Source organism: Cavia porcellus, unplaced genomic scaffold (genome assembly GCF_034190915.1).
Source record: "Cavia porcellus strain 051 isolate PalLab524CR breed Dunkin Hartley unplaced genomic scaffold, mCavPor4.1 scaffold_28, whole genome shotgun sequence".
Taxonomy (NCBI): Eukaryota; Metazoa; Chordata; class Mammalia; order Rodentia; family Caviidae; genus Cavia; species Cavia porcellus.
The window spans coordinates 5,328,039-5,351,108 of NW_026947511.1; the positions used below are offsets into that span (position 1 = coordinate 5,328,039).

At 37.6% G+C, this 23,070-nt stretch overlaps 1 protein-coding gene across 8 annotated transcripts in view; it reads left to right on the top strand.

The window, feature by feature from the left end:
- Plce1 (phospholipase C epsilon 1) overlaps positions 1 to 23,070 on the top strand; it is a 349,441-nt gene that overhangs the window by 33,956 nt on the left and 292,415 nt on the right. For 4 of the 8 annotated variants that reach the window (XM_063239384.1, XM_063239383.1, XM_003462394.5 and 1 more), the window contains 2 exons: positions 17,396 to 17,523; positions 18,877 to 20,421. In XM_063239384.1, coding sequence (XP_063095454.1) covers positions 19,228 to 20,421 — 1,194 coding nt within the window. In that variant the 5' untranslated portion in view covers positions 17,396 to 17,523; positions 18,877 to 19,227. Of the gene's footprint in view, positions 1 to 17,391; positions 17,524 to 18,876; positions 20,422 to 23,070 lie in introns of all 8 variants that reach the window. The other 4 variants (XM_063239388.1, XM_063239387.1, XM_063239386.1 and 1 more) reach the window with 2 other exon arrangements.

Here is a 23,070-nt window from a genome sequence, read left to right on the forward strand (position 1 = left end):
CCCCGCGTAGGCTGCCTGGTCTACAACTTCCTGGTGTGCTGCGGTGGGCGGGAACACCTAGCCGGCGCAATTCGATCAGGCTGTGGCTGACAGGGAGGGAAGCTGGGCCTCCTATATAAGCTTGCATATATAAGGAACAAAGAATATGGGAAGAGACAGCAACAAGAAAGGGTCCTCGGCCCCCAATCTTGAGAAACAGGCAATAGCGGACACCGCACCAATAGACATAAAGCACCATCTAGAGAGCCTCATAGATCAGTTCAGGAATGAAGTTATTAATGACCTGAAGCTAGAAATAAGCAGAATAGTTAGAGAAATGCTAGGCACCACCCAAGAAAAAACAGATGGTGAAATGGAAGAACAGAAAAAGAGGGGAGAATTGTTTGATGGAGAAAATAGAGAAAGCATAGAATACGTGAAACAGGTTCAAAGAGACTACCAGGAAACTAAAAACTCTATCGAAAACTGGCGTAACAACTTGAAAGAAACTAAGGACAGATTATCTGAGCTGGCCGGCAGATTTGTAATATGGGAGAATGAAATGAAAAACTTCTTAAAAGTAACAAAGTAACAAACAGCAATAATACAAAGACTAGAAGATGATAAGAAGATCCATAACTTAAGAATTAAGAATATAAAAGAAGAAGTAGGGACACATACAAATGAGCTACAAAAGCTACTCACAGAAATAATCCAGGAGAATTTTCCTAATTTAGCAAAAGGTAAAGATACTCAGATGTATGAGGCATACAGGACCCCAGCCACCTACAACCCAAACAGAGCAACACCCAGGCATATAATAATCAAAATTCCAGAAATTCAATACAAGAACAGAATATTAAAAGCTGTCAGAGACAAGAAACAGATCACTTACAAGGGAACACCCATCAGAATTACAGCAGATTTCTCTGGACAAACCATCAAATCATGAAGAGCGTGGGGGGAAATAATTCAAGCTTTGAAAGATAATAATCTCCAGCCAAGATTGATATATCCTGCACAACTATCCCTGGAAATTGATGGAAAAACAAGGTGCTTCCAGGATAAAGAGGAACTAGTGGAATTTGCAACCACCAATTCAACTCTACAGAGAATACTGCAGGATATTCTAAAAAAGAAAAATACAAAGAATCCGGAAATAGTGGCAGAGAGGCCACAATGAATGGAGCAGAAAACAAAATGAAGAAGACAAACTAACAACTAATGACAGAAAAAGAGCTCAACAGAAGTGAGGCAGAGAAGATTGGATGATAGGAACAGCTATTTTGGAGAAAATGACGTCTTAATAGGTAATACTGATTTAGTATCATCTTGTTTTGAAGTCTCATCAAGCTTTTGTTCTTCTGTCTCCATTGGTCTAAACAGGTGGTATCTTATTGGATTTTATTATGTACGATAGTATAAGCAAAACTTTTAAAGACAAGGAAATTATACAGAAACCATTGTTCATTTTCTGTTAGTTGATTCTAAATACCCTGTAATGCTGTCCATCTCTTAAGTGGTTTTACATTGTTTTGATATACTTGATGCTACAGTATGCGAAGTTATACTCAAAGATTTTAAGGAAAGAGACAATATGGTAACTACTTTTATGTCAGGATTATCTTGTGGTGAAACACTATTCTGCTGAAATGGTTATGTTTTGATCTGCGCTGTTTTGCTGTTATGCCCTCTTTTATCTCGATCTCCACTTCATTATTTACTTTTTTATTTTTATCCTTTGAATTAAGGGAAAAATAAATAAAAATAGCAGGATATATTATAGTAACCCACTTTGACTTTCGATTATCTTGATTTAAAGCCCTATATTACTCTCAGCATCTTGTTTTTGAGTGATGTCCCCCCATTCTGTTTTGCTTGATAGTACATGGTTCGAAAGTTTAGGCAACAGCTGTGAAGATAGTGAGATTCATTATGACGCCCATTCTCATTGACTTTTATCTACTTTTAAAGACCTACAATGTCTCCAATGCTTTGGTTTGGTCACTTTGTTCTTTACTATTTTGTTCAATTTTATTATAGCTGATGATATAGGCAATTCTATTAGAGATAGCGGGAGGCATTATGGTAACCATTTTTGATCACCTTGTATTATGCTTTTATATTATCTATTATGTCCACCCTTTTGATTTGATTGACTCTGTTCTGTTAGGTCACATTTGGTTCTACTCCCTTCCAAAAAAGTAATAAGAACTATGGGAGCAACAAAACCCAAAATGTGTAATAGTCATTGTACAAAAGAGAGGAAAAGAAAGTGCTCTAAACGATATAACTGCATGTATATTTAAGTGTATAAGATAGAAAATGATATCACTGAGTTGTATTGGATCATTGAACAGAACTGTCTGCAGTCTCACTGTTGGAATGTCCACTTTACTAGCTTTAATTTTGTGACTTGAACAATTATTTCTAAAATGACAATGTGTAATCCATTAACTAGTGATTTCCTACTGTTTATTTTTTTCTGTAAATCTGTATAACTTGTACCCTTTCTCTGCTTTTTTTTTCTCTCCTTAAATAAAATTAAAAAAAAAAAAAGAAATGATGTACGCACCATGGTGACACAAAGGTAAAATTCTCAGCACTCAAATTGCTTCACAGATACAGCCCTGCCCAAACATACAGAGCAGTCACAAGGTGCTGAACCAACGCTGACTAGAGACAGCACAAGATGAAAATGAATACAAAAAACATTCTTTCCTTCCAGTGAGCTAATGCCCCTTCCCAAAAAGATAACTTTATCTAAGTCTAAAAAGCATTTTGTCAGGCCTAAGCAAGGGGCCTTAACAGTTGGTAAGTGGTGTTGAACTCTAAAAACAGCGAAGGTAGCCAGCCATTGTGCACACACCTGTAATCCCAGCACTCATGATTTAGGAGCCTATGTGGCAAAGCTGGCTGGGGAAGAGCCAGGACCCATTAATTACAAGACCCGGAACACACATGTGAACAGTACTCAATGCCACGCACATGGCTTTCCCGTCAAAACGGGGGCAGGTTCTCAGTAGCATGGGCTAAGCCTGACCATGGCCTGAGCTGTGGGAGCCCAGCACTGCCTCTCAGAACCCATGTAGAGAAGTTCTCACGGGTTTCCCAGAGGACTCAGATACCATGAGGAGCCTGCTATGGTAACTTTCCTCACCATATGTTGCTCGCTTTCTCCAGTGTGTCCTTTTACTCAGTCCAAGCCCACTCTGCACAGCCAGTTTCTCCCTCATTTTTCATTCTACCTTTCCAATAAACTCTGTCACTGCTTTTTGCACACAAAAAAAGAAAATTAAAGAGAGATTCATGAGTATATTCATGTGCTATATATGTACACATACATACACGTGTATTTTTTCTCTTGTTGTATGTGTACACATATATGCCTGTGTAAAGGGTTGAAAGATGAAGTAAGCAGAAAGCACAATGATACTAAATCTTATCTATGAATTAGAAGACTCTACATTGTTAAGATGTTATTTCTTTGTAAATTGATGTATTGATTCATACTAATCCTATCAGAGTTCTGCAGATGTTTTTTAATTGATTGGTTTTTGTTTTTAAACAATTGATATTCTTGATGGTCAAGGTAAATGGTTTGGCTATACTACATTAAATAATGTGGCATCCTGAAAATCATGTTAAATGGATTGAAACAGGAGGTGGTTAGTGTATGGGAGACTGGAAGTCCTTAAGTAGTACAATGGACAATATTGTACAAAAGACGACTCAATATTGTGCAAAAGACAATGAAGGGACAAAGGATCGAGCTCAGGTAGTCAGAAGAAAAGAGGAGGTCAGGAGTTTATTGAGATATCTCTTGACAATGTGTCAGGAGTTAGAATGCAGAGTATGTATAAAACTCTGTAAGTCTAAAGATGCCTGTTCTCCAGTAGCCCTCAAACCATGCCAAGGCCCTGTGAAATTAATCTGATACAGTGTGCCATGACATGCTGTAGTGGAGCTTTGTTGGAAGAACTGCAATATCAGGACCTTGCAAAGACCCCAGCTGCCTCTGTGAGGGGTACAGCAAAAGATAAAATAAGAAATAGACAAATTTAGTAATGCATGATAAGCAGTGAGTGGTCAGTGCCTCAGTATGGGCAAAGAACCAGATACTCAAAACAAGCCACTGTTTATTGAGTGTGTATAATGTAGTGGGTGTATACAATTTAGGAGAGGCTAGTGGGCGATCCAGATCATTGGAAGATTCAGAGGCAAGGGTTAATCCTGGAATGACTCAGAGGGTGGAGATTATTTTATGCTAAGAAGGATCTTATTCTGGAATGTTCTTTTTCATTTTGTAGTCTTAGTTTAGTCTTAATGGATCGAAGAAGATGGCCCACTCCAAAAATTAATGGGTAATACTATAATCCCAAGCCTTCATTTATCCCTTAGGGAAGTTTGTAAAATTAGCCTTTGTGTGTTCGTGGTCACTCTTACTGCAGGAAACAACAGAGAGCAAATAATGCTAACAGCAGAGTGTCAGGGAGGGCTGCAGAAGGGAGGTGTCATTTATATTGGGGAATGGAGTCGGTAAACTTAGCAGTGAGAAGGAAAATGCACAGAGGTATTAGGTGCTAGGCTGGTTCAATAGATAACAGAAAACTGGTAACTGGAAAGCTCTTCCATTGGTGTGTGTGCATGTGTATGTGTGTGTGTGTGTGTGTGTGTGTGTGTGTGTATTCAGATATACCACTTGAAAAAACAGACAAGGATCAAGTTGTGGAAGATCTAATACTGTCTAGAATCTTTTGCCACCTGCTTTTCTCTATTATCATGTCATTAAGAAATTATCAAAGATATACATCTGTGTATATTATGTATACACACACTTCCAGAATCTCTTTTTTTTTTTTTTAATTTAAGAGGAAAAAGAGAAAAACACAAAACAAACCAAAGCGGCGTAAGGGTACACGCAATACAGTACTACAAAACAAAACAAAACAAAACAAAACAAAAAAACATAACAGTAAGAAATTACCTGCTAGTAGATTACACACTATCTTCTTGAAAATAGTTCCTCAAATCACAGTATCAAAGAACACAAGGTGGACATTCAAACAGGGAGACTGCAAACAGCTGTGTTCAATGTTCCAAAAACATTGATAAAGTCAGCTATTTAACACCCCCAAACACACTTGCTGTTATATCCGTTAGAGCTCTTTTTCTTTTTTTTTTTTCCTCTCTTTTTTACAACAAAATTTACACATCTTGGATTTTATTACTCCTTAGTGCTTATTACTTTCTTGGGGGGGGGGGAAGAATACAGTCAAGTATGGCAAAACAAAGCTGTCAGTCAATACCAAGGATAGACATAGCACATGGTGTAGAACAGAGTACAAATTTATCAACAATGGTTATCAACGTTGTCCCTTGTTTCCTTAAAAAGAATTGTCTATCTTATTAGATATTATAAAGTTGGACAAAACAGTAGAGAACAAGACCAATAAAACTTAGGCATTGTAAACATTACAGGACTTCCAAAGAAGACAATAGTCAAACCAGAATGGGTATCTTAGTGAATCTTATTGTCTTCAAAGTAGTTGCCTATGTCTTCAAACTTGATACTATCATATAGAATGGAACAGAGTCTAATCAGTCAAAACAAGATCGTGGGAGTACTACAGGACTTCAAAACAAGTTAATAGGAAATCGAAAAGAGTTACTATTTATATATCCTAATTTTTTTGAATTTTTTCTTTAATTAAGACAAACATAAGAAATGACTAAATAATTTTTTTTTGAAACAATAAGGGGGAGATTGAGATAAAACAGGACATAACAATATAACAATAGAGGTCACAGCATGACTGTTTCAACAACCTAGTACTTCACCACCTTATAACCTGACTTAATAGTAGTTACCATAGTGTCTTTTTCCTTGAAATATTTGGATAAAACTTCATATACTCTAGCTTCAAATATTTTCATATCAAGAAGCTCAGAATAAAGCCTTTCTAATTAATGAGTGAAAACTTTATAAGGCTTCAAGGCCACCTAATGGGGAATCATGATTACCACATATTTTTATATATTTGAATCATTATTTACATTAGGGAAACTATTCGGTATTCACACATGCGAGATTGATTTATTTCACTAATGAGTATGGTCTCAAGCTGCGCCCATTTATTGATAAATATCTCAATGTGATCCTTCTTTATAGCTGAATAATACTCCATTGTATAGAAATACCACAACTTTTTTATCCATTCCTCAGTTGATGGGCACTTGGGTTGTTTCCAAGATCTGGCGATTACAAATTGTGCTGCTATAAACATAGGTGCACATATATCACTGTGGTATGATGCTTTCAGTTCTTCTGGGAATATGCCTAGAAGTGGAATAGCTGGAATAAATGGGATTTCCAGTCCCAACTTTTTGAGAAATCTCCAGACAGATCTCCACAAAGGCTGTACCAGTCTACACTCCCACCAGCAGTGCAGGAGAGTTCCTTTTTCCCCACAGCCTCTCCAGCATTTGTTGTCGGTTTTCTTGATCCTGGCCATTCTTTCAGGAGTGAGATGGTATCTCAGTGTGGTTTTAATTTGCATTTCTCTAATGACCAATGATGATGAGCATTTTTTCATGTATTTATTTACCATTTGCATTTCTTCATCTGAGAATTGCATATTCATCTCAGATGCCCATTTTTGGATTGGATCTTTGAATTTCGGAGGTCTGAGTTTCTTTAATTCTTTATATGTTTTAGACAAGAGGCCCTTGTCTGAGAGAGAGTTCACTAAAGTCTTTTCCCAGTTTGTGGGTTTTCTTTTCACTATGCTGGAGATTTCTTTTGACATGCAGAAACTTTTTAATAAGAAGTGGTCCCAGTTATTGATTCTGGGAAGTATTTCCCGTGCGGTTTGAGTCCTGTTCATGAATTCTTTACCTACTCCTATGTCTCCAAGGTTTCTACCTATTTTGTCTTCCAATAGATTTAGTGTTTCTGTTTTAATATTCAGATCTTTGACCCATTTAGATTTTAATTTAGTACATGGTGATAGACATGGGTCTAGCTTTAGTTTTCGGCAAATGGAGAGCCAGTTTTTCCAGCACCATTTATTAAAGAGACTGTCGTTCTTCCAGTGAACCTGCTTGGCTCCTTTATCAAAAATAAGGTGGTTGAGTGTGTTCGTAGTTGTGGTTGTATCTTCTAATCTATTCCACTGATCTTCAGCTCTGTTTTGATTCCAATACCATGTTGATTTTACTACTGTTGCTTTGTAGTATAACTTCAAGTCAGGGATTGTGATGCCTCCTGCTTTGTCTTTGCTGCTTAGAATTGCCTTTGCGATTCTAGGTCTCTTCTGGTTCCAGATGAAATTTAGGAGTGATTTCTCTAGATCTATAAGGTATGTTGATGGTATTTCTATTGGGATTGCATTGAATCTGTATAACAGTTTTGGGAGAATGGCCATTTTCACAATGTTTGTTCTTCCTATCCATGAGCAAGGGATGTCTTTCCATTTTCTGAGATCATCTTCAATTTCCTTTTTCAGTGTATTATAATTTTCACTGTATAAGTCTTTCACTTCTTTCGTAAGAGTAATTCCTAAATATTTCATTTTTTTGCTTGCTAATGTGAATAGTCCAGTTTCTCTTTATTTCCCTCTCTGTAATTTTGTTGTTCGTGTATAGGAATGCTATTGATTTCTGAGTATTGATTTTGTATCCAGCCACATTACTGAATTTATTTATTGTATCTAAGAGTATTTCAATGGAGTTTAGGGGGTCTTCTATGTAGAGTATCATGTCATCTGCAAACAATGATAATTTAACTTCTTCTTTTCCTATCTTTACCCCTTTTATTTCTCTTTCTTGCCTAATTGCTCTGGCTAGTCCTTCCAGTACTATATTAAATAGGAGTGGTGATAAAGGACATCCTTGTCTTGTACCCGATTTTAAAGTAAAGGCTTTCAATTTTTGGCCATTTAGTATGATGCTGGCTGTTGGTTTGTCATAAATGGCCTTTATTATATTGAGGTAAAGACCATTTATTCCAATTTTCTGTAGAGTTCTTATCATGAATAAGTGTTGGACCTTATCGAAGGCTTTTTCTGCATCTATAGAGATGATCATGTGATTCTTATTTTTGGCTTTATTGATATGGTGGATTACATTTATTGACTTGCGTATGTTGAACCATCCTTGCATTCCTGGGATGAATCCCACTTGGTCATGGTGTATAATCTTCTTGATGATTTGCTGGATCCTATTTGCCAATATTTTATTGAGGATTTTTGCATCTGTGTTCATTAGGGAGATCGGTCTATAGTTCTCTTTTATAGTTGGGTCTTTCTCAGGTTTTGGTACTAGAGTAATATTTGCTTCCAGGAATGACTTAGGAAGGATTGCTTCCCTTTCAATTTCATTGAATAGTTTGAGGAGTGTCGGCATTAGGTCTTCTTTATATTTCTTGTAGAATTCTGCAGTGAATCCATCTGGGCCTGGGCTCTTCTTGGTGGGCAAGGACCCAATTACATTCTCAATTTCATTAGCAGAGATTGGGTTATTCAACAGTTTTATATCCTCTTGATCTAGCTTTGGTACTTCATATGCTTCTAAGAATCTGTCTATTTCTTCTGTGTTATCAAACTTTTGAGAGTAGAGGTTTTCGAAATAGGTGTTGATGATCCTCTGTATTTCTATTGGGTCTGTAGTGATTTCTCCTTTTTCATTTCTTATTGCATGAATTTGAGCTTTTTCTTTCCTTTTTTAAATAAGGTTGGCTAGGGGCTTATCGATTTTATTTATTCTTTCAAAGAACCAACTCTTTGATTCGTTGATTCTTTGTATTGTTTTCTTAGTCTCTATTGCATTGATTTCTGCTCTGATTTTTATAATTTCCTCTCTTCTTTTGGCTTTGGGCTTGACTTGCTCTTCTTTTTCTAGCTGTTTGAGGTGTAGCATCAAGTTATTTATTTGTAATCGCTCTGTTTTCCTGATGTGGGAACTCAGTGCAATAAATTTTCCTCTCAGAACGGCTTTCATTGCATCCCACAGATTCCGGTAAGTTGTATCTGCATTTTCATTTTCTTTTAGGTATTGTTTAATTTCTTCTGTGACCCACTGATTACTCAAGAGTGTGTTATTTAGTTTCCATGTGTTTGCGGAATTTTTGCAGTATCCTTTGTCATTAATTTCTAATTTCAGAGCGCTATGATCCGATAATATGCAAGGGATGATTTCAACTCTTTTGCATTTGCTTAAATATGTTCTGTGAGCTAATATATGGTCTATTTTAGAAAATGATCCATGTACTGCTGAGAAGAATGTGTATTCTGATGTTGTTGGGTGGAACATTCTGTATATGTCTATCAAACCCATTTGTTCACAGGTGTGATTCAGTTCTGTTATTTCTTTGCTCATTTTCTGTCTGGTTGATCTGTCCCTTGGTGTCAGTGGTGTATTAAGGTCTCCTGTTACAATTGTGTTACTGATAATTTGAGTTTTCATTTCTGTTAATAATTGTTTTATATAACTGGGTGCTCTGGAGTTTGGTGCGTATATATTTAAGATAGTTATCTCTTCCTCTTGGAGTTTTCCCCTTACGAGTATGTAGTGACCTTCTTTGTCCTTTATGGTCATTGTTGGTTTAAAGTTCATGTTGTCTGCAAACAGAATGGCTACTCCTGCCTTTTTTTGGATTCCTGCTGCATGAAGAATTGTTTTCCATCCTTTGACTTTCAGTCTGTGAGTATCTTTCTGGGTTAGATGGGTTTCCTGTAAACAGCATATGGTTGGATTTTGTTTCTTGATCCATTCTGCTAGTCTGTTTCTTTTGATTGGTGCATTGAGACCATTTACATTAATGGTTATTACTGTTAAATGCTGGTTAATTGTAGGAATGTTATCTCTCTGCTGTTGCATCTTTATCTTTCGGTTCTGTTTAATTATTTGCTTTGCTTAGTGGTTTTTTCCTTTGTGTATCTAAACTGTCTTTGAATATTTTTTGCAGGGTTGGTTTGGTGTTCATGAAGTTCTTCAGCTGTTCTTTGTCATGGAAGTATCGTATTGCACCATCTATTTTGAATGATAGTTTTGCAGGATATATCAGTCTTGGTTGGAAATCATTTTGCTTTAGGATCTGGAATACTTCACTCCATGCTCTTCTTGACTTTATCGTTTGTGCTGAGAAGTCTGCTGTGATTCTGATAGGTTTTCCTTTATAAGTGATTTGTCTTTTCTCTCTGACAGCTTTTAATAATCTATTCTTGTGTTGGATTTCTGGGATGGTGATTATTATATGTCTGGGTGTAGTTTTATTTTGGTTATGACTGTTTTGAGTTCTATATGCTTCACTGATCCTGATGTCAGTTTCTGATCTCATGCTTGGGAAATTTTCAGCTATTACTTCTCTAAATATCCTCCTGACATCCTTCATGTTGTCTCCCTCTCTTTCATTAATCCCTATCATTCTTATGTTATTCTTCTTTGCATCGTCTTGTAGTTGTTGAATTGTTGTTTCCTGGTTCCTTGTTATTTTCAAAAGATCTTTCCTTTCCTGTTCACTAGCTGCAATCCTGTCTTCAAGGTCTGAAATTCTATCTTCACTTTCATTAAGGCGGTTTTTACAACTTTCAGTGGAGTTTTTTATTTCCTGTATATCTCTGTGCATCTGCATTATGTATTCTGTTTGTTTCTTATATTGCTCGTCTAGGGATTCTATCTTTTTGTTTAGTTCCTCCAATTTTTTATCTGTGTTTTCTTTAGATATATTTAGAATCTCTTTCATTTCTTTTATTATTTCTTCTTTTATCTGGGAGATTATTTCGAGTTTGAATTTCTTTAAAGCTTCCTGGAGTTGCTTGTCAATTTCAGTGGCTATTGTGTCCGATATATGAGGTGGATGGGATATATTTTCTTCTATATACATCGCTCCTAGGGTTTCTTGAGATGGGCTGGAGGTTTGAGGTTGTAATTTGGTCTTTCGTTTTGTCATTTTCCTATATTTCTGTGTTTCAAGTGTTATTTGAAAGCTTCCTCAGGATCTGTTGAAAATCCCCTTCTATGTTTGGAGCTACTGAGACTCTGGCGCCGCGCTACCCCAAGCCATTAGGCCTACAGAACCAGTGGCCCTCCTCTGCCTGCTCAGAACTCCGCAGTTCCAGACAAGCTGGGCCTCAGGGACACTGTGCGCCCACCTGCCCCTTGGAAGCTCCACAGTTCTTCAATCGCAGCCGGGTTAGGGTATTCACCACAGGCCGCAGTGCTTCAGGAACCTGTGGACCCTCCCTGGTTGCAGAGATATCCACAGTCCTCCAGACACATGGAGAGGCCGATGCAGGCACCCCAAATCTGCCCAGCTCCTCCTCTGCAGACCAATGGCCAGGCGCGGCAGCTAAACAGGCTGGGCTAGGCTGGTAGTGTCGGCCAGCCCACCTATGGGGAGCTCAGCAGGTCTCCAAATGAAGCTGGAATGGGGAGGCTGATGTGGAAGCCTCAAACCCACCTCTCTCCTTCACTGCACCTGGAAGCCTGAGGGAACTCCAGCAGTCTGGGCGCAGATATCCAGAGTCCTCCACACACGCAGAGAGGCCGGTGAGGGCACCCCAGATCTGCCCAGCTCCTCCTCTGCAGACCTATGGCCAGGCGCGGCAGCTAAACAGGCTGGGCTAGGCTGGTAGTGTGGGCCAGCCCACCTATCCCAGAATCTCTTAACATTTTTTGGCACAGCACAGAGGGAGTGCTATGAGCTTTGTGATATCACAATCCTATCCACCTCCACTCCTGGTCTAATGTTATATTTTACTCCTGTCTGTGACCTGTTTCTTGAGGACTTGGAGTGATGGACAAGATGATTGGAGACTGTTTATAGCAAGGATTTCCTTTCCTTGTGATTTTTACAATTGAGAATTAATGCGTTAAACTACCAGGTAGGTACAAAATCACAAGGCAGATAATAAAGTGGGACAAAATTATAATTAAGTAATAAGATTACAAGTCTAGTCACTTAAGTAGTATTGATCCAATGCAGAAGCAAGTCAGGGTAGCAAGCATGTATAGAGAGAACAAGGAATTTTCTTGGAGGAGATTGGTCAAGGACTGTTCCTAGCCCCCCATCCAGGTGATTGATCCCTTGAAATATCTGTCATTATAGTTTATCCCTATGGGAAGTATGCATTTGTAGTCATTCTATCTTTTGTCTTGAAGTCTGGCCTCTACCAAACATGTTTTTACCCATAGCTGCAGTGTATTCATATCTTGTGCACTGGTTCCTAGCTCTGTTTGACTGCTATAATATTTTTCACTAATTTAGCTGTCTAGTCAATTTAGAGAAAGAAGGTCATAAAGGAGTGGAGCAGCAGATATTTGGAAAAAGAAAAATGAAGGTTGACTTGTATACTGTTTGGGAGCAAGTGATGTGCAGACTTGTACCTGTGCACACTGTGTTCATGTGACAAAGAAGAAGGGAAGAAAAGATTGTGAAGACAAACTGTTTTCTTTAATCTCTTTGCAGTGAGGGTCTCGAGGAAGAGAATATATAAATAATAGCTGTTCCATGGTTTGCTGTCTGTTGTACAAAGATACTTAAAGGGACACTATAAAACTCTTTAAATTGAAATAGGCCTATCAAAATCTATTACCATCTTTGACAGTTACCTTAGTTCTTTTGCATGACAGAGAAATTACTGAACAACTTTAATTTTGTTTGATTAGGTAAAATTGTCTCTTGAGAACTTGTGACAGATACAGATTATGCGCTGTGTTTTCCTCCTTCTTCATCATTTTTTGGACTGTTGCCCCTGCTGAATGTCTCTTTTCCTCTTCATAGATGCAAGTAATTTCTATCTGTCTTAAAGTCTCAGCTCAAACCTCCATCTATCAGAGCTTTGCTGATCCCCTGGTCTGTAGTCATCTGACTCTAAGAGCTCTATGGCATATAATTAGTACAGTTGCTGGATAAATTTGTTTTTGTTTAATTGTTGCTAAGCCTTATCTCCTAACACCTACAGTAAAAAAGACAATATGCTTATGTTTAATGTTTTTCTAAAGTGGAATATTCTTTTAAGATTCCACTTGGCTTAAGAGAACAAAACTGGAACATCCTACAAACTAGTGCATATAATTTTCCACCAAAGCAGGAATTTGACATAGACCTTCCTTGTTATCTCTTGTCTAAACCATTGAGACACTCAGCATTATCCATAATATTGGAATGATAGTAACACCCACTTTTATCAGTTTGAGATTTGGGTTTAAGTGACAGAAAACACCAAATAGTTGTGGCTTAACCAACACAGAATTTTACTTTTCTTTCTCCTGAAATCCCAGAAACAAGTACAGAGGCTTCTATCTTGTTTCTTTGCTATGCAAGACATTCATTCTCTTGGTCACATCATTTTTTAAGATTGCTACTTCAGTTCCAGCCATCATGCCTTGTTTCCAACCAGCAGAAAAGAGAAAGGAGAAGGACACAGCCTCTTCCTTTCAAGGAGACTGCTCCAAAGTTTGCAAACCACTTTTGCTTATACAGTATCTCATTAGCTATAATTCAGTTATATGGCCAAATTCAGCTGTGAAGGAGGCTAATAAAGAAATAGCTATATGCCTGACTAAAATTCACATTTTATTCCTGAGAAAAATGGGAACAGATTTCTGGGGACCATTCTGCTGATATAGTAAAGATTAAATGAAACAATATATACATTGTAGTTCAAGCCTATCTGATAAATGATATATGCTGAATAAGTATTAACCATCTTTTTGTAATTAACCTTGGCAGTCAACTATTCACTCCACTAATTTGTTCAGTATATATTGGCTACCCTTGATTCTGAATAATGTGCCTCTGTTTAAATCCTTCTATCAACAGCTGAAAGAAAACCATTATCTAAGAAAGCTCAACCTTTGTTAAAAAAAACTCTGGAGGGACATTCTTTATTATATTAGGCTAAAGTTTTCCTCCTTAGTAACTCATATGTCTTGACCCTCATCCTACCTTTTGAAATAATATGAAACGAACCCATTTCCTCATCTCAATTCTTCACATAGGAGAAGACAGCTATCAAGCCTCCCACTTCATTTTCTTACCCTAAACAGACATTTCATATCTCATTATTTACCTAGCACAGAGATTGGTAAGCTTCTGTAATTTTTGCATCTTCTCACCCCTACTTTCTGGTCACTCATTTCTCTAGTCTTAATATATCCCCAGTAAATCTCTAGCTTGGGTATTTTCCTTGACAAGTTCCTTCTTGTTTTGCCATATCCTTAGCCCACATATCCTTTGACCTGTCCCAGGGTAATCCTTCCTTTTTTCTCCTCCACAAGCCTGCTCACACACAAAAAACAAGAATCCCCTTTTATATCCTTTTTCTCAGAGGATTTTGATCTTTCTTTACTGCTTCAGGTTTTCTTAGGCAACAGATTAACAAACACTATAACTCTAATCCTAACCTAACAACCAATATAATTCTAATCCAACTAAGCCATTGACTTCTTTTAAAGACGGTCCAGGTCTGCCCAAGTGGGAGTAGGTAAAAAAATAATGCATATTGAGGCCAACTACTGTTGACATATAAAATGTGTATGTTTCATCTCTATATTATAGATCCTTTCTGTAAAAGTTATACTTTCTGTTTAACTTAAGGATGATAATTTAACCATTTCATAGTCATGCATCTGAGATTCAAGACATTGATTCTACCTATAGAATTGTGCTTAAAGTCAGGTGAATCTGGTAAGGGGAGTGTGTCCAGCTGGCAAAAGTAAATTCAGTACCATACTATTGAATTTACTGTTGAACTTTGATTGTTGTCTCTCATCTAGACATTTGCAAGGCATAGAATAACAAACATTTGCTCTGAATTGGTAATTAAAAGCATTTACTTTACAACCTTATGTAGTAGGGGACTTTATTTTTATTTTACAGGACAGAAAAATCCCAAAGTGGTTAAAATATTTGCTGCAGATGCCAGACCCTAAGTCTAACTGTTTTTCTTTATGGCAGTTCACACTGCCCTTTCTTGGAAAGTACACTCCAGGGGCTGGAGATTTAGCTCAGCGGCATAAGCGCCTGCCTTGCAAGCAGGCAGTCATGAGTTCAATCCCCAGTACCGATAAAAATGAAAAAGACAAAAAAAAAAAAAAAAAGTATGTGGAAAGTACACTCCGCCTCTTCATCATGTAGACTCTTACTTGTCTATAAAAACAGCTTAGCCATCAACTTGTCAAGGAAACGCACTCTGGAAAATACCATCACCCTGTCCTTAACCATCTGATTGAGGTGTGCTTCATCTGTGTTAATGCACATTACAATCCTGTTTGCATGGTACCTCCCTGGTGATTTATTAGCTCATGAAGAAAGCAAAGGCAAGATCCTTCCTCATTTAATTTTGTACCCAGCAAATATTTGTCGAATAAAGGAATGGTCTGAGATGAAGCCAAGTCCAGTGCTCTAGGGAGTCAGCTCACTTGATGATGTTCATTCCTGAATACAGCTGGAGGCAAAACAAAGATCACTGATTCAGCATACTCTATATAACCCTCAGCCTTCCAGAAACATGCTCATTAAAGAATAAACTGCTCCCAACAGCCATGGGACTGTTCATACATCAGAAACCCAAACCCGTGGAGTTTCAGCCTAGCTAGATTTGAAAGCAGCATAGTCTTGTGATTAAGAGAGGAGCTTCTGAAGCCGGGCCTCTTTCTTTTGAATTGTGACTCTGACTTTTTCCTAGTAGTTGTCTTAGTCTTTCTGTGCCTTGATTTCTAATCTTCTGCATGAAAATAATGACTTATCTATATTAGTTATCTATCATTGCATAACAATTTTCCCCCAAAATGTGGCTTAAAATAATATACATTTATTATTTCACATTTTCTGTGTTGAGGAATTTGGAATGGGGCTTATGTAGCTCAGGGTCTCTCATGAGGTGGTTGAGATGTTAGCTGTATCTGTGATCATCTGAAGCCTTGATCAAGACTAAAGGGGCCAATTCCAAGGTGACACACTCATGCGGTCATTGACAGGAGTCTTTAGTACTTGTCACAGAGACCTCTCCTTTCAGTGTGGCAGCTAATTCCCTTCAGTACAAGGAGGGTCTAAATGACTTTTTTTTTTTAACCTATTCTTTGAAATCTACATTGTTATTTCTGCTACATTCTAAGTTAGAAGAAGTCACCACATTAATCAGTTTTCTACTGCTGGGACAAATTACCCAACTTACAAAATTATAGGAGAAAAGCTTTGTATTATTATTATTGTCTTTTTGAGACAGGGTTTCACTATGCAATTTAGGCTGGTCTTGAACTCACTTTGTAGCCCAGGCCGGCCTCGAACTCACAGTGATCTTTCTGCCTCAGCCTCCTAAGTCTGGGATTACAGGTGGGTGCCACCACACCTGGCTGAAAAACTTAATTTTAGCTCACAATTTCAGAGGTTTTAGCCCGTGGTTGGCTCGTTCCCTGGCAGATGTGTCATGGGAGAAGAATGTGTTGGTGAAAGCTGCTCACTTCCTACCAGCTATGAAGTAGAGAAAGCAAGGAGTCAGAGACCAAGAAAGGGGCTTAAGATAAGATACACCCTTCAGAGGCATGCCTTCAGTGACCTGTTTCATCCACCCAGCACCTTTCTTCTGGCAGCCCATTCAAGTTGTAAATATGTCAGTGTATTCATCCGTTAATGAATTAGTTTCCTTATGATCCAGTCACCTCTTTAGGCTCCACATGTGTACATTGCTGCATTGGGGATCAAGCCCTTGGAGGCATTTCATATTCAAGCCATAACAGTCACTAAATTCAATCCACATTCAAGGGGAACAGAATTAGGATCCACATTTTGAGGAGAGGAATACAAAAGAATGTACAGACAGATTTAAAAGGTATCACTTTCTCCTTTTCATTTTCCACAGTTTGAATTTTTTACTCTATAAAGTATCTGTAAAGGTAAAAAAAACTTTTGCAAAGAAATACAACCAACCCATCAACCAACCAAACAGGAAAACCAAGTTGAAAAGATTAGGATGCTGAGCTAGGACATTGCGGCTCTGTGAAGAATGTGATTGGCAAGGTGTTCTCTGACTCTTCAGAGTAGTTTGAAGACCTGCATATATTGGGAACAGGTGTTCCTAAGGGGACATATCTGTAAGAGAAGGGTCAGTGGTAGCTTTTCGGAGAAGAGGCTGCGGAAAAACCAGGGGAAAAGGTATACATCTGCATAGCAGAGAACAAAGGAAAGGTGGTGCTGACAACAGAGCATGGCTACTGAGCTGAGAGGAATGGTCTGCTCCTGATGGGACGTGCTGATCTCATAGTACATCCTTTATGATTTAAAAATGGTGTATTTTGGGAGGTGTAGTAATAGTGCTTAACGATGTTTTGTAAAATATTTAAATCTACCATTGTGTTTGTTTGTCTCATTTGGTTATTTTTGTTTTGTTTTGTTTTGTCTTTTTTGAGACAGGGTCTTGCTATGCAGTTCAGGCTGGCCTTAAGCTCACTTTGTAGCCCAGGCTGGTCTCGAACTAGCAACAGTCCTCCCTCCTCAGACTCGCGAGTGTTGGGATTACAGGCGTGAGCCACCATGCCCAGGTACATTTGTTCTTCTTTATATACTTTTTTTGGTCTTTTTCTGGCTTTTTAAATTGATTGAATTTTTATACTTTTATTAACTTTTTTGGTCTGTTACCTATATCTTTTTAAAAAGTGTTCCTTTACAGTTTACAGTATGTATCTGTAACTTACCATAATCTACCTTTATTTTTGGTCTTTTTTGAGCCTGAGTCTCACTATGCAGTTCAGGCTGGCCTTGATCTCACTTTGTAGCTTAGGTTGCTCTCGAACTCTGAACACCCCTTCTGCCTTAGCCTCTTAAGTGCTGAGATTACAGGTGTGTGCCACCACACCTGGCTCACAAACTACCTTTAAGTAATCATTTTAATAAACTTACAGGAGTATATAGATATGTTTTTGTCTCTTGATCTTTGTGCTAATTGGTTATACATTTTACCTCTGTATCTGTTAACAATGTCACAATATGTTAATTTTCTTTAAGTGGTCAACTATCTTAAGATCATAACTGTTATTAAAATAAGGAAAAATGTGGTCACTCACATATTTAATGTTTTTGAATTCTTTATTCCGTTACATAGACAAGGTTTCTATCTGGCATTTTTCTTCTGATAAAGGATTTCCATTATCATTTCTTATAGTGCAGGCTGACTAATGATGACTTCTCTCAGCTTGGTGTGTTATAAAAGTTATTTCATTTTCAAAAGATGTTTTTGCTCTGTGTAGAATTCTAAGTTTTAACATTTTTTCCTTTAATACTCCAAAGATTTGTTCCACTTGCCTCTGGCTTGCATTGTCTCTGATGAGAGGTATGCTGCTGTTCTTGTTTTTGATGCTCTTTGTTTAGTGTCTTGTCTTGCTTCCTTGGCCTCTCCGAAGTCTTAATTTTTCTCTTCTGCTTGGGTTCCACATGAGTCCAGTTCACTGCCTGTGACCTGGAAGCTCTCTAAACGTAAATTAGATATTTATAAGATTTTAATAATTTTTTCAGAGATCACTATTCTGTGTTACTTTTTCAATATTTGAAAACCATTTTTTCAAACTACTGTTTTTTAGTTATTTAAGGTGAGAGAAGTTGGTTCCTGTTGCTCTTTTTGGCTGGAAGCAGAAGCTTTGAAATGTTAAAATAAAAAGCCTAAAATATTAAACTGATTTTTTATTACAAGACTTCTTTTTTTTTTTTTTTTTTCTGGTACCAGGGCTCGAACTCACAATCTCTACTTGGCCAGGCAGGTGCTCACACTACTGAGCTAAATCCCTGGCCCCTGGAAAATTCTTAAAATTGACCTGTAGTTTATACTATCTTAGAATTAGAAAGCTTATTTTTAAAAATGTGTTTAATGCTAGTGTTTAACATTATTCTTTTTCTTGCAGGCAATGGGAAAAATTCAAGCTGGAATTTTAAATTATTGGAAGTTAATAATGAACCAGAAGTTGCAGAATGCAATTCTGAATAAAAATCTTCAGAAATTTTTCTTCAAACAGCAGAGGAAATAAAGTTAATCTATTTTAAAACTTTAAGTTAGACTAAAATATTCATGATAGGAATTATACTGGCAAAAATTTTTGTAGCTCTTAATGTACCTGGATGAAAAGAGTTGTCACTTTGTTTCTCAGAAGGACCTATATATCTCTGAGGTTATATTAACAATCAGTCATTTTATAGAAATCTTGACATGATCACCAAGGACGACAAACGGAGCTGAAGACTGTGTATTGGTCAAGATGACTTCTGAAGAAATGGCAGATTCTGTTCTCATCCCTGTGACTCAGAGAAAAGTGGTGTCTGCACAGTTGGCTACAGATGAAAGTAGTGAAAAAGTCTCAGACATCAGTATTCCAAAAGAACATACTGTCAGGCAGAGTGTGCAGACTTTGACCACTGTCTCACGGTGGAACAAATTTAAAGAAGTGTCTTCTGGAAGCAGCTTGCCCAAGGTTCTCTCTGTAGCAAAGGAGAAAATAGTGAATGATGAAAACAGCAATGAAAAGTGCTACAGGACAAGCATACCGGATTCTGTAAAAAACCTTAACATTGACTGCAACAGCATATTTCAAAACCATCAGCATGGCCTTCTTCAGAGCCAGTTTTATGAAACACGCAACTCTGTCTTGGAGGAAGAAGACCTGTGTCTCAAAACTGGATTTCCTTCTCCACTGGAAGGAAAGGTATTCTCTGGAATCCACCTGGAAATAGATGGACCTTCCATAGACATCAGTCCTTTAGGAAGTTACTCTGAGATTACAGAAAACAGCACAACACATCCTGACAGCAACATGGCAGTATTTCACTTTCATTATGAAGTTGACAGAGTGTCAGACACTTTTCAGACCCTATCCAAAAACTTGATTTTGGATGACTGTGGGAATTGTGTATCGCTTCCTGAGGGGGAACAAAAGAAACATTATGTGGCATATACTCGCAAACTGATGGAATTGGCAAAGAACTGTGATAATGAGAATGAGCAGCTGCCGTGTGATTGTGGCACCTTAAATGACAAATACCTGTGCTATGAAGGCTCTTGCCAGAAGGTGAACATGCTATGTTCAGGTGATCGCTTTTGCAGGGAGGATTTTACTGACAGTTCACCTGCCAAGACTTTTTTGAGCCATTTTGAAAACTGCTCTGATAATTGTGAAGATGTAGAAGATTTTTTTAAAAGCAAAAAGGAGCGGTCCACTTTGTTAGTGAGGAGATTTTGTAAAAATGACAAGGAAGTGAAAAAATCTGTGTATACCGGGACAAGAGCAATCATGAGAACTCTGCCTTCCGGCCACATTGGGCTGGTGGCTTGGAATTATGTTGATCAGAAAAGAAATGGTCTCTTACTGTCTTCTGAAAAAGCAGTGGAACCTCTGTCAAGGCTGGACATAAGACGGGGTGGGAGCCAATGTCTGTCAGTAGTGCAGTGGTACCCGGTAAGAATTCAAGTTTCTTTTCATCATTTCTTTAAACTTAGTCTTTTAAAATCTAATTTTCCTTGTATTAGTTCATAAAAAATATTCAGATCTATCAAATTATGATTCTTATGGGAAGTATTTATAGCTGTTGCAAAATAGATACACCAATTGATAGCAATCAAGATTGAATCAACTCTTCAACAATGGGAGTAACAGAGGAGGAATTTGGGAGATTTCCTACTAGTAGAAAATGGCTCTCTTCCTTCTTTGTCTATGGAGACATAAGTACCTGAGTCCTTTTCTGGTGTAGTTGTTATTTTTAGGTTTCCAGACCTAACAAAACGTTTTCCAACCAATAGTCTTTGTCTCAAACATTTTTGTGCCATCAACCCTTTTGGCAAATTAATGAGTTCTAATTTTTTTTAAAGGCTAATGCTTTTAAATACAACAAATAAAGCAGAAACCATTATAAAGGCTAAATTATATAAATATGTTAATATTAATCAGATATAAGATTCTTAAATTGTGATATTATTCACAACCTAATAACAATACAGTATTTGCTGATATAATATCTATTGTAATTTCAAAGCAATGATAAATATAAGTAGGAAATAGTTTGCTTGAGACTTTCTGAATTTTTGCAGAACAACTCCCACATCCTGGGAAACCCCTCATTCCTGGGCAAATTAGGGCAGTTGGTTGCCCTAAATATTAATAATATTTTAGGATAACTACTGTTGTAGTTTAGGATAACAACTGTTGTGTGATGTGGGAATATTTTTAGTATCTCTTGGTGGCAAAATCTCAGTTACTGCTGCTTCTACTGAGGTTTATTGTCTATGTTCATAATTAAAGGAAATACTAAGTTTCCATTTGAGAATAATGAAAATCCTCATTTTTCAATCCTTCTCCAGATTTCCAGGTCTCCTGAATTCTAGCTATAGTCCACTTTCTTTCCAGTTAAGAATTTTATACCCAAAATACATCTGATCAGGCTACCAGCACTTGACCTGATCCTCACGTCTGAAGGCAACACTGTACCATTTACATTCCCACTTGTTCTTATCTTTGCTAAACATTTCTGCTTCCTTTAGCCACTCTATGTGGCATATTTCTACAACTGTCACATTCCTTGCTGGGCTTGGTGCACACAGCTGGAGCTTTAGCACTTGGGAGGCTGAGATAGCAGGATCACCTTCTACCTCACGTAACTCTGGTTACGTGTCATAGTATCCAGGCCCCACCAAGACCCTTTGCATCACAAGCTGCGGTCAGACACAGCTTGAATTCAAGGCCAGGCTGGGCTGCATAAGTGAGTTCAAGGCCAGCCTACATACTGCACTACATACTGAAACTTTGTCTCAAAAACAAAACAAGTAACAAGAAAACAAAACAAAAAAACTCACATTCTAGTGCTTCACAGTTCCTTTGAAGCCTGGTCTTAGAAATAAACAATATTTAAAAATTCCTTTTTTGGAGATAATTGGCACATTTTCACTTTTATCATTATCATAGTCATCAGCCATGTAATGAACATTTGGCATGTACTGAATATTGGGCTAAATAATTTATGTACTTACTGCGTGCAGTGCTCTCAACTACTGAATGATGTTGGTGTAATTGTTAACCTCATTTTATTACTAGGAAAACTGTCTCTGGAAAGTCTTGCACCTTGTCCAAGGTCATTTAGCTGATAAATGGCATAACTGGCATTGAAATCCAGGCAGTTTGCTTTTATGGAGTTTCTCAAATCCAGGAAGAAAAACAGTTGGAGTAAAGCTTTCAAAGGAGCAGAGATCTCTTATCCATATCGACATGTTGATTGAGTTGATGCTTGCGGTGTCTCAGACTTGGCTGTGTTAGACAGTGTGATTCTTCTTTTTTGTTTATTTCAAATTCATTTTATTTCAAGCAATGGTGTGATTCTAACTCTGGTTACATGTTATAGTATCCAGGCCCCACCAAGACCCTTTGCATCACAAGCTGGGGTCAGACACAGCTTGAATGTTACTTCATAGTTCTCTTAGTGAATTATGGATCCCAAGGAGTTGAGAATCAGTGACTAGGGTTGAGGGTTTAGCTCAGCAGTATAAGTGCCTGCTTGGCAAACATGAGGTCATGATTTCGATCCCTGGTACCAAAAAAAATAAAAAAAATAAAAATAAAAAGAGAGAGATAATCATTGATTAGGAACTTAAATTGAGCTCAGCACCCCTATGATATGTTCTTGTTCTATTTTCTGGTTATTTCACATGTTCTACCTGGTTCCCTAGTTAGATTTTAAACTTCATAAGGGCAAGTTCTGATCCCTGTATTTTTTTGGTCTTCATAAGTGTAATGCTAGTTCTATAGAAAACAAATGCAATTTCATGATTAGAAATGGTGTCTCTGGGATTAGTCAGTCTGATTTTAAATTGTAACTTGACTGCATCGCATATTGGCAGGTTGTTAAATCTCCTATTTATCTTGGGGATAATAGTGTTGTTATGGGGACATTAAATGAGTACTGCCCTCAGCACAGTTCCTGTGAGCAGTGAGCCCTATTCTTCTCACTTTGGCCAATTGTTACCTGCTTTGTGGGGGGATCATTTCTATTTCCTTCTAGTCTTTGGTGGCATCTCATTCAGGAATGTTTGCAGCAGTGTGAATTTGAATGTAGTTAGT